Raw genomic sequence first — 12,543 nt, 5'->3', positions numbered from 1 at the left:
TCAGAGGCAGTAGGGATTTAAACCTTCACATCAAGGATAAAACAACAGAAAACAGAACACTTGCTACCTTTCAAACTTTTTAATTAAATGTGAAATGTGTTTATATGCTTCTGAGAGATATGATAAGGCACTATGTAAACACAAATCTGTATTTATTTTACCACAGCTATTGGTAAGACTATTGACAGATAACTCCGCTAAGTGCAAGGTGATAAACTTTGGGAGAAGTAACAAGACAAAGGAGTACTCAATGAACAACAGGACACTAGGAAGCTGAGAGGAACAGAGGGATATTGGGGTGCTTGTTTACAAAGGTGGTGCAGCAGGTTAATAAGGAACTTCAGGTATATGGAGCACTTGCCTTTATCAGTCAAAGCATAGATTATAAGAATTGGACATTATGCTGGAACGGTAGAGAACTTTGGTTAGGCCGCAGCTGGGATACTGTGTTCAATTCTGGTCACCGCACTATAGGAAGGATGTGATTGCACTGGAGAAGGTGCAGAGGAGACTCACCAGGATACTGCCAGGAACGAAACATCTTAGGTACAAAAAGAGGCTGGATAAGCTCGGGGTTTTTTTTTTGAAGCAGAAAAGGTTGAGTGGGAACCTTACCGAGATATATTGCAAGTGCAGCAAGTAATTATGATGGCAAATGAAATATTGTCCTTCATTGTAGGAGGAATGGAGTTTAAAAATAGGAAGGTTATGCTGCAGCTGTACAGGGTGAGGCCACACATGGAGTACTCTGTACAATTTTGGTCTCTTTACTTGAGAAAGGAAATACTGGCAGAGGAGGTTCGCTAGGATGATTCCAGAATTGAGAGGATTGGCTTATAATGAGAGATTGAGTAGGTTGGGACTATACTCATTGGAATTTAGAAGATTGAAGTGGGATCTCATTGAAGCATATAAAATTATGAAAGGAATAGATAAGCCAGAAGCAGGGAGACTGAATCCACCGGCAGGTAAAACTATAATGCGAGGATATAGCCTGAAAATAAGGGGGAGCAGATTTAGGACTGAATTGAGGAGGAGCTTCTTCACCCAAATCTGTGAAATTCCCTGCCCGGTGAAGCAACTGAGGGTACCTCGCTGAATGTTTTTAAGGCAAAGGTAGATAGATTTTTGAACAATAAAGGAAGTAAGGGTTATGGACAGTGGGCAGGTAAGTGGAGCTAAATCCACAAAACAGATCAGCCATGATCTTACTGAATGGCAGAGAAGGCTTGCCAGGCCAGATGGTCTACTCCTGCTCCTATTTCTAATGTGAGGCAACCAGAGGCATGGACAGGTTGCGTAGAAAGCTGTTTTTCCCCTTTGTTGAAGGATCAATAACCGGTGTGGGGTAGGGACCCTAATTTTAAGGTGAAAGACTAGGGGTTTAGAGGAGACTTGAGGAAAGTCTTCTCACCCAGAGGGTGATGGGAGTCTGGAATACAGTGGGATGGTGGGGGGCACAGCTAACCTCACAACCTTTAAAAAATACTTGAAATTTAATAACATTCAAGGCTATGAACTCTGTGCGGGGACAAAAGTGTCTAGTACTGATTTTGTGTATTTTTGGCAGTACAGACTGAATGGGACAAAGGGCTGTTAGGAACCGTATGATTTCTATCATTAATTCAGATCTATTTAATTCAAAGATGACCAATCTGGTACTTGACTAATCAAGTGTCATCAGTGTATGAAGGAAACCAGCATACCAACAGGTTCAAGAAGATGCAGAGGTCAGTCACGACCCCAGGAGACAAGTGATTTATAATGTCAGAAACAGCATTCACTCACCCATTTATGGTCTCTTTGTTTTCTGCACGAATGAAATGGTGCTTCTCGGGCGTGACAATACAAAGTGAGTTCTTCTGAGCTGTCTTGCTCTCACCATCAGTGACATCAGTGGAGAGATTCATATTGATGGTGCCTTGCGGAAGTGTGCTGGGCTGTTGTAAGGGAAGAGGAGATTTCTATGAGGGAACTTATTTCAACTTTGAGTACTTCCTTATTTTAAAAGCAAATCACTCAATCAAAATGCAATTAAAAATGAATAATTACCCATTTTAACATGCAGTTTGATTTCTCCAGAAATTCACCTGTCAATGGTCAATGGACTGCAATCAAATTAGTTGAGAAGTCAAGCGGCATTAAGATCAGTGGCAATTTGCTTGAAATTCAATAGTCACAGTGAAACTATAGCCTCTTCTTCAAAAGCAAGTTTTATCAGAATTAGTGAAAGGTCAAACATTTGAAACATTACATGCTTTAGATGCTGCAAGATCTGCTGTATTTCTAGTAATTTTTGTTCACAGGAAGATTTCCTTACATGGATTTGCTCAGTTACATCCTTATCTTCATCTCCTTTCAGCAAATACCATTCAAAATTCTGCTACCTGTAACCTAACTCACACTAAATATCAATACGTATCACCCACGTGCTTACCTGCATTGGCTCCTGATTTGCTAACACTTTAATGTTTAAAATTCTCAACTGTGTGTTCAAATCCACTCAAAGCACACCCCTCTCAAAACGTCTCCAGTTCTAAAACCATTCAAAAAATCTGCATTCCTCACATCTGGATACTTGTGCATCCACATTCCTGTGTTTCTTACAACTGGTATCCATTCCTTTACTGTATAAGTCCTGGTTTCTGAATTCTCTCCAAAAATATTTCCACTGCTTTCCTTTACAATCTTCCTTAAAACCTAACCATTTAGCCGATTTTGTCTGATTTCTTTTCCATGAAGGACTTTCCCACATCAAAAAGTTCTGTAAGTCATTGTTGGATCCTATTACACTGTCTCCACATGCTACAATTCCTGCTATTAAAATATCATTATTGTCTATATAAGAGCATTGTAATCAACCTAGTTCATGAAGTTACAATACTGTTGAGAAGATGTCTCCATCATATTTATTCCTGCTATTACAGTCACAATTCATGGAACAGAGATCATTGTGCAGGTACTTAATGCAATGGACTCTGTCTGTACAACACTACAATGATATGAAGCACATTCCAAAGTAATGAACAGTGAATTGTTGAATGCAGACAATAGAACAATAAGTTACACCTAAAGCAGTACCTGGTGAATAAAACTCCAGAGATTTTAAAATGTGCAAGTCAATAGGATGTCCTGAGATGCAAAGATCGATCTATTTCTCACCTCACAGCACTCACTTCCTCCACCATCAGCTTGAATTTTATTACCTGAAATAAGTATTGGTTGACACACGTAGCTGTTGTTTCGTAACATACTAAATTAAATGCAAGCATCAACACCTCAATCTGTTCCTTTTCATTAAGTAACAATTCTTCTAAATTCTTCTAAACATGTTTGTGTCACAGCAGAGCCAGTGACACAGAAAATCACTTATCCAACAGTGGTTGCACGCGGCATTCTTTCCCTCTCCAAAGTACCACTTCCATATTTGCATTCAATCGAATCAGGCTATTATATAACCAAGTAAAATTTAACAACACTATAGAAACACTATAGAGAATGGTACTTCAATGAAAATGCTACAAAAGGTGGAAGCTTTTTTTGGGGGCGGGGGGTGGGAGGATAGAATACAATATGGAGGGTTACCCTAATAGCCCAGAAACAGTCATTATCAAAGCATTAAATGAGAATTGTTACTGCCTGCCTCAGTGGCTCAGGGGAAATTGGGTTAAATTGATGAAAGGATGAAAGATGATCCCAAACTAATGGAAAATATCTGACTCCCAGTTTAGCTGCAGTAAAATTGGGAGCAACCACTAACTCACTGTGGAAAGTTGGCTCCCTGTTATAATGTTTAAATTAAGTTCCATTCCTCAGATTCTGGAATCCATTTGATTTTAGCAGCTGCAGATTGGGGTTCTCAGAGTTTAGGAAACATGGTAACTGAAGGGAGGGTAACCCCTCAGCCTCCGATCCTCGAGGGAAAACAGCTCCAGCCTGTTCAACCTCTCCCTATAGCTCAAATCCTCCAACCCTGGCAACATCTTGCTTAGATAATGAGATGAATTTTTTGCCATGAGGTGAGTTGTATCCTATATTCATGCATTTGCATCTCATGAATAACACAAGAGAATTAACTCCATGCAGTCCAGGGTAGGATATATCCCTGGACCATCACTTCATCCAACTCAAGAACAGCAACACACCAGGTGGACAGGATCAGGCAGGCAAGTTGTGCTTCAAATAGTACTTCGAAGCAGAAGATAAGACAGGCAGCTTGTGGCTGAGAGGGTCACTTTTGTGTAGAAAGTAAAGCAGTCAGTCAGGGAATACTGCCACAGTTAGTCCAGGGGCTAGGCCATTTCTAGATCAGGGGTTGGCCCAATGCATATTCTGAAATTGGCTATATTTCAGTCATGGGATTGCTCCATGGTAAATCCTGGTAGACAATCAAAATCAATCTGGGCCTTGCTGGTCGGTCAATTGATTCTTCTTGCACTAGATTAGAGTGGTGCTGGAAAAGCATAGCAGGTCAGGCAGCATCCAAGAAGCAGAAAAATCGACATTTCGGGCAAAAGTCCTTCTTCTTGCATGTTCAGTCCAGGGAATGGGCAGCTGTCAATTAAAGCTATCCTGCAAACTCTGCAGAGGGCAAGGACTGCTGCTCGTCCTGAGAATGAGTCATATATAATCTGGGTTTATTTTAGGGTTTGTCCATGTTGTTGCTGGAGCTATGGGCAGCTCAAGTCTGGGAATAGCCTGATTGTACTCACTACCCAAGGGAATTGTTAGTCATAAGGTCAAGTCAATGTAGAAGGGCGGGATCTGGTGGGATAAGGCAGAGGTCTGGACAGTCTTAAAATGTGAGTGTGTTTAAAATCATTGTCACTTTGGGTTCAACCTGGGAGGGTGAGATTGATTGGGAGAGTAGAGTCAACAAAGGCATTGACACCTCAACAGTCATGGACTCCAGGCCTAAAATGGGAACTGTGATGGTAACATTGATAGGCTCAACTGAAACGAGGGTAGGAGAAGGGAAACTGGGACCATTATACAAGTGGAGAGTGGGCAGAAGATACCATGGATCACAGATACAGCCTGCAAGTCACTGCAGCAAATGAAAATTCTCAAGTTCACCATATTGAACCAAAAATCAACCACACAATAAACTTTCCATATTAACAAAGCAACATCCAAACCTGGGGGAGGTCTTTTTGGAGGTCACAGTTTTAGGGCTAGAATACAAGTCTACCTTAAGAGTTACTCAAGTTACCAGGAGTCCAGTGATGACAAATGTTATTCATTTGTTTTCAATTCAACTCCTAGACGATCTAGTTTCAAGTTCCACTTGCCATGGAAGTGAAAGGGCTGAATCATTTGAAGAAAGAAATAGATACCTTTTATCACATCCCCAAAGGGTCTTGTGGTATATTGGTGGTGTCTCTACCTCTGGGAAAGAAGGTACGAGTTCATTTCCCATCTACGCAGAGAATGTGTCATAACATATTCGAACAGATTGATTTAAAAAAACTCATACCAAAGGGCCTGCAGCCAGAGGGAACCTGATAGTCACCCTCTTCCAGGATGAGAGAGCTGCACTGATACTTGTGTTCTTGCTAATATTTCAATTGTACAATCGACTGTCAGCCCTCTGCGTGCTGTGTGCTACATTCCTCAAGGATTGTCTATTTGATTCAGCTATGCAATAAAATGTTGACTTTTAATTTTAAATATGCTTTTGATGTCCTCACCCCTGTGAAAACTGAAGCATGTACACAAACCTTGCCCTGGACCAATGTTAGTACTAACACAGCTGTGATACAGCGCGTACTCCCTCTACCTCATACTCCTGGGTGTTTGCATTAAAATGGACCTTGCACTGAAGACACAGTTACTTCAATGATTGAGTAACCTCACTGACAGTGCTGCCAGTACAATGAGCTGTGAACTGTGCCCTCTATTCGGCTCACCTCTATGGTAAATTGACATGTGATTTAGACTTTGTCCATCTCACAGCCTTCCATGTTGTAGCATGGTTTTGAGCGCCACAGACATGGGCAGACTTCTCCCTCCTAGAGCCTGTAGATACATGACAGATTCCACCATCACTCCCATAAGGTGCGCTAACAGAGTTCATCAACTGGCCATCCCAGGTCTTGGTTCCTCCCCTGGACTTTATCATCACATTTATCTGTCACACCCTGACTACAATCCTTAACTTGTGGGTGTGTGATGAACGAGGTAATCTTTCATCACTTTGCTGTGATTACGGGTAAGGTTCCAATTTGCTTGATTGATATGCAGAATATCCCGCAGTTCGTTAAATACATTCTGTATCTTCCACTTTGGGGAACCTTCTCGTTCCTACTGGGAGAATAAGACCACTACAGACGTTGGAACAGTGCAAATGAATATCAGTTACAACTGTGCAGATTATGTGATTGAACACTCAGACCACAGATGGCCCTTCAATGCTTCTTTCCCTCTTCCTCCTGGTGCAAACCCAACATCCCCAACCAGGGTGGAAGGAGCCTGCTGACAGGTGTGGTCTGGGGATTTTGACAGGTCTCTGAAGGCTGAGGGGCCTAGAGGGTGCAAGTGCCCCTTCCTTGGCCTGGGTTTCTGGAGGCTACAGGGTCACTGGCGGAGAGGAGGAGGGGGGCACAGCAGCTCTACAAAGTTCAGAGAGGAAGCTGCCAGGGTATTGGCCTGCTGGCTCCAACCTGGATCCTTGAGGAAAGGAGGTACTTGATGTGAGGTTGAGCCTCAGCACCCCCTTCCCTTGCTATTCATGCTTAGCACCTATAGTTACAGCAATGGAACATGGATCTGAGTGCAAATCAGGCAGCATCTGATTGCAGAGCTGGAGCTGGAAGCTACCACCTTTTCCATGGAACCAGCCAAGGTTGGTTCTCAGAGTCAGATGGCAGTGAGAAAATGGATGGATTCCTCCATCTCCAGTTCCAGCCTACAGAGGGCCTCTAAAACAGCTGCCTGATGTTCCCCTGCCTTTCTCGCTGCCTCTTGGTTTCCCTGTCGGAGACTGTGTGGTGAGGTTTATAAAATCATGAGGGGAATATATTGAGTGAATAGCTAATCTTTTCCTAGGATAGGGGAGTCCAGATTTAGAGAACATAGGTTTAAGGTGAGACAGGGAAGATTTAAGGAGGACTTGAGGGGCACCTTTTCACACAGAAGATGCTATTTGTATGAAATGAGCTGCAAGAGGAAATAGTAGAGGCTGCTACCATTACAACGTTTAAAAGGCATCTGGATACGTATATGAACAGGAAGAGTTTAGAGGAATATGGGCCAAATGCTGCCAAATAGAACTAGATCAGGTTGAAATGTCTGGTCACCACGGATGAATTGGACTGAAAAATTTATTTCTGTGCTATGTGATTCTACGTGACCCAGCAGGTGCCTAGTTTCAGGCAGCCCTCAGTCTCAGAGATCTTGTACATTTCTTCCTCCATTAGTTGCAAGCTCCAGTGAAGTTCCTGTCATGCAGCATGAAAGATGGTGTCCAACTTGCTTTTTAATATGGCACCAAGATATTCAATCAGAGAAGGTCTCATCAGTGGCAAGAACTTTCAACCCACTTGCTCAACGTTCCACTTTCATCAATGAGCTGAGAAATACGTGATCGCACACAACGTAACTCACCCCAGACACCATCTGAGACCATATTTTAAACACAAAATCAAAAGCCTTGTCCTCTGCTCAATACACCACCCCCCCCCAGCTGCTCATTAATATCATGGCCCAAATTTCAGCCAAACTCTCACTTCAACATGCGATACTTGGTTTTCTTTTAACTAATTCATTTCACTCGATCGATCAGCGAATGCCAGACAAGGTTTGACAATGAGAGACTTGGGATACCGCCATCACTGTTAGGGTGATTATTCCATTATTCTACTCCCAAAAAGTAGCTATTTATTGTGATTAAAGATTTTGTTTTACATTTCATTTCTTTCAAATTCTGAGAATGTAATTGATGTGGCAGGATAACATTTTCTACAATTCTGATTACAAGATTACGAGAAAAATGCAAGGGCAATGCTGAGTCAGGAACCAGATCATTTCCTGGAACTTCTGTGTAAACAATGCTACATTAAAAACAGGAACGAGCACTTGACTCAATAACTCTCTTACATCCACCCTTGGAATCTGATTATACTCCCATTGGCACTCATCCTCACCTGGGCACTCATGTCCAACTCAGTATTTACTTGTATTTCTTTCAATTTAGTCAACTGCATTTACTGCTCACAATGTAATCACCTCTACATTGTGGAGAGAAAATGCAGACTGGCTATCCACTTTGCAAAGCACTTCAACCAACTCTACAAGCATTACGCTGTGCTTCAAGTCACATGTCATTTTACACCTCCACTTTGTTCCTGCTCTGACCTCTCTGTCTCTTGAAATAACTTCACAAAAACTGGTATCCTGTCACCAAGTCACTCTTTATTTACATGTGGAGAGTTCTTAACACTGACTACAGCTCCCTCAGAGCCAGCTCTTAGAGTGAGCAGAACCTCTGACACTCCTGTTTTTATCCAGATTAACTACTCCAATCAGGGAACTCAATCCATGAGATCCACCTGGCTGACCCCATTGCAATCACTACATCCCTTGCCTCTGGTAATATTCCAGCACGGTGTCTCAGTGGTTAGGGAGGGCACGGTGTCTCAGTGGTTAGGGAGGGCACGGTGTCTCAGTGGTTAGGGACAGCATGGTGTCTCAGTGGTGAGGGAGGGCACGGTGTCTCAGTGGTGCGGGAGGGCACGGTGTCTAGTGGTTAGGGACAGCATGGTGTCTCAGAGTTTAGGGACGGCATGGTGTCTCAGTGGCTAGGGACGGCACGGTGTCTCAGTGGTTAGGGACAGCATGATGTCTCAGTGGTTAGGGAGGGCATGGTGTCTCAGTGGTTAGGGACAGCATGGTGTCTCAGTGGTTAGGGAGGGCACGGTGTCTCAGTGGTTAGGGAGGGCACGGTGTCTCAGTGGTTAGGGAAGGCACGGTGTCTCAGTGGTTAGGGATGGCACGGTGTCTCAGTGGCTAGGGACGGCATGGTGTCTCAGTGGTTAGGGAGGGCATGATGTCTCAGTGGTTAGGGAGGGCATGGTGTCTCAGTGGTTAGGGACGGCATGGTGTCTCAGTGGTTAGGGACAGCATGGTGTCTCAGTGGTTAGGGAGGGCACGGTGTCTCAGTAGTTAGGGAGGGCACGGTGTCTCAGTGGTTAGGGAGGGCACGGTGTCTCAGTGGTTAGGGATGGCACGGTGTCTCAGTGGCTAGGGACGGCATGGTGTCTCAGTGGTTAGGGACGGCACGGTGTCTCAGTGGTTAGGGAGGGCATGGTGTCTCAGTGGTTAGGGAAGGCACGGTGTCCATGTGGTTAGGGACGGCACGATGTCTCAGTGGTTAAGGATGGCACGGTGTCTCAGTGGTTAGGGATGGCACGGTGTCTCAGTGGCTAGGGACGGCATGGTGTCTCAGTGGTTAGGGACGGCACGGTGTCTCAGTGGTTAGGGACGGCACGGTGTCTCAGTGGTTAGGGACGGCACGGTGTCTCAGTGGTTAGGGATGGCACGGTGTCTCAGTGGTTAGGGATGGCACGGTGTCTCAGTGGTTAGGGATGGCATGATGTCTCAGTGGTTAGGGATGGCACGGTGTCTCAGTGGTTAGGGATGGCACGATGTCTCAGTGGTTAGGGATGGCACGGTGTCCATGTGGTTAGGGACGGCATGATGTCTCAGTGGTTAGGGACGGCACGGTGTCTCAGTGGTTAGGGATGGCACGGTGTCTCAGTGGTTAGGGATGGCACGGTGTCTCAGTGGTTAGGGATGGCATGATGTCTCAGTGGTTAGGGATGGCACGATGTCTCAGTGGTTAGGGATGGCACGGTGTCCATGTGGTTAGGGACGGCATGATGTCTCAGTGGTTAGGGACGGCACGGTGTCTCAGTGGTTAGGGAGGCCATGGTGGCTCAGTGGTTAGGGATGGCACGGTGTCTCAGTGGTTAGGGACGGAACAGTGTCGCAGTAGTGAGGGAGGGCATGGTGTCTCAGTGGTTAGGGAGGCCATGGTGGCTCAGTGGTTAGGGACAGCATGGTGTCTCAGTGGTTAGGGATAGCACAGTCGCTCAGTGGTTAGGGACAGCATGGTGTCTCAGTGGTGCGGGAGGGCACGGTGTCTCAGTGGTTAGGGATGGCACGGTGTCTCAGTGGTTAGGGACAGCATGGTGTCTCAGTGGTTAGGGACTGCACGGTGTCTCAGTGGTTAGGGACAGCATGGTGTCTCAGTGGTTAGGGACGGCACAGTCGCTCAGTGGTTAGGGACAGCATGGTGTCTCAGTGGTTAGGGAGGGCACGGTGTCTCAGTGGTTAGGGATGGCACGGTGTCTCAGTGGTTAGGGACAGCATGGTGTCTCAGTGGTTAGGGACTGCACGGTGTCTCAGTGGTTAGGGATGGCACGGTGTCTCAGTGGCTAGGGACGGCACAGTGTCTCAGTGGTTAGGGACGGCACCGTGTCTCAGTGGTTAGGGAGGGCACGGTGTCTCAGTGGTTAGGGAGGGCACGGTGTCTCAGTGGTTAGGGATGGCACGGTGTCCATGTGGTTAGGGACGGCATGGTGTCTCAGTGGTTAGGGAGGGCACAGTCGCTCAGTGGTTAGGGACAGCATGGTGTCTCAGTGGTTAGGGATGGCACGGTGTCTCAGTGGCTAGGGACGGCACGGTGTCTCAGTGGCTAGGGACGGCACGGTGTCTCAGTGGTTAGGGACGGCACCGTGTCTCAGTGGTTAGGGAGGGCACGGTGTCTCAGTGGTTAGGGAGGGCACGGTGTCTCAGTGGTTAGGGATGGCACGATGTCTCAGTGGTTAGGGATGGCACGGTGTCCATGTGGTTAGGGACGGCATGGTGTCTCAGTGGTTAGGGAGGGCACGGTGTTTCAGTGGTTAGGGACAGCATGGTGTCTCAGTGGTTAAGGATGGCACGGTGTCTCAGTGGTTAGGGATGGCACGGTGTCTCAGTGGCTAGGGACGGCACGGTGTCTCAGTGGTTAGGGACGGCACCGTGTCTCAGTGGTTAGGGACGGCACGGTGTCTCAGTGGTTAGGGAGGCCATGGTGGCTCAGTGGTTAGGGACGGCACGGTGTCTCAGTGGTTAGGGAGGCCATGGTGGCTCAGTGGTTAGGGGTGGCATGGTGTCTCAGTAGTTCTGGACGGCACGTTGTCCATGTGGTTAGGGATGGCACGGTGTCTCAGTGATTAGGGGTGGCATGGTGTCCATGTGGTTAGGGGTGGCATGGTGTCTTAGTGGTTAGGGATGGCATGGTGTCTCAGTGGTTAGCACTGCTGCCTCACAGCGCCATGGACCCGGGTTCAATTCCAGTCTCAGGTGACTGTCTGTGTGGAGTTTGCACATTCTCCCCGTGTCTGCATGGGTTTCCTCTGAGTTTCCTCCCATATTCCAAGGATGTGCAGATTAGGTGAATTGGCCATGCTAAATTGCCCATAGTGTTGAGGGATATGTAGGCTAGGTGCATTAATCAGGGCAAATGTGGAGTAATAGGGTGAGGGAATGGGTCTGTGTGGAATACTCTTTGCAGGGTCAATGTGGATTCGTTGGCCCAGATGGCCTGTTTCCACAGCGCAGGGATTCTTACGTGGGTTACATGGATGGAAGAAAGGAAATCCTTGCACTCATAATGCTTTTCACAGGTTAGGACATTACAAAGCTGTTCACAGCCTTTGAATATGTTTAAAGTATGCAATGTTGTAATATAGGTTAACTCTGAACAATAATGAGCAATTCCAACTGTAAAACGAATTCATAAGACTTTCTAATAATCATTTAGTATTCAGATGTCCTTTCCTTCCCTACACACCTCAATGTCTCCTCTAATTTGCAGATTAAATATGAATATGCTGGTTGCACTGCAGAATATTGTGGGATACTGTCCTTTGCTGAGTTACCTTACTGTAACCTCGCAGTAATGAATGACTGATTTCCTCTTTCCAAACTGCCACATTCCAAATACTAGAACTGCACTCCTTGTTTAACAAATTTCTCAAGATGTCTGAATCTGCACCTGCTTGCCGTAAGGTCTATTATTAACCCATTACAGTTGCTGACAGATGCTTTGAACATTAAAAGGTTTTCCTCCCGTTACTGTCATAACTCCAGCTGTCCACACAACACACATTTCTACACTTCCTTCAGGCATCCAGTTCAAACAGCCTTCCAAATCATAAATAACTTTTTTAGATATGGTTATCCTGATGGAATCTTACAAGCAGCATGCTTAGGACAGGCTATGAATTATCAGCTAGAACAAGGACTGACTTTCCCTTAAGAAGGGGAGCAGGTAATACGAAGACTTTGCTGCTCTGTAAGCACTGACATTCAGCAGGCTACAGGATTCAAAATAGAAACGACTAGGCTATTTACCGATGTTCACCAATGCTGCAATGTGATTACACACTCATGATCATTTGGCTATATTGTCACTTACAAACATGAAACTACATGATGGAGACAATTGTGCTCTTTGCAAAGAAGAATGACAGAACCTTCTAGCTTGGACCTTTTCTC

At 45.6% G+C, this 12,543-nt stretch overlaps 1 protein-coding gene across 5 annotated transcripts in view; it reads right to left on the bottom strand.

Moving 5' to 3' along the window:
* The window catches only part of LOC122560748 (uncharacterized), a 199,647-nt gene that overhangs the window by 105,744 nt on the left and 81,360 nt on the right, over positions 1-12,543 (bottom strand). For all 5 annotated transcript variants that reach the window (XM_043711765.2, XM_043711767.2, XM_043711771.2 and 2 more), the window contains exon 4: positions 1,789-1,940. In XM_043711765.2, the coding sequence (XP_043567700.2) occupies positions 1,789-1,940 (152 nt within the window). The remainder of the gene's footprint in view (positions 1-1,788; positions 1,941-12,543) is intronic.

Source organism: Chiloscyllium plagiosum, unplaced genomic scaffold (assembly GCF_037043375.1).
Source record: "Chiloscyllium plagiosum isolate Xiang-an unplaced genomic scaffold, Cpla_swu_hap1 HiC_scaffold_20, whole genome shotgun sequence".
Taxonomy (NCBI): Eukaryota; Metazoa; Chordata; class Chondrichthyes; order Orectolobiformes; family Hemiscylliidae; genus Chiloscyllium; species Chiloscyllium plagiosum.
The sequence above is the reverse complement of the archived record's forward strand: the minus strand, read 5'-3'. Positions and strand labels throughout refer to the sequence as shown.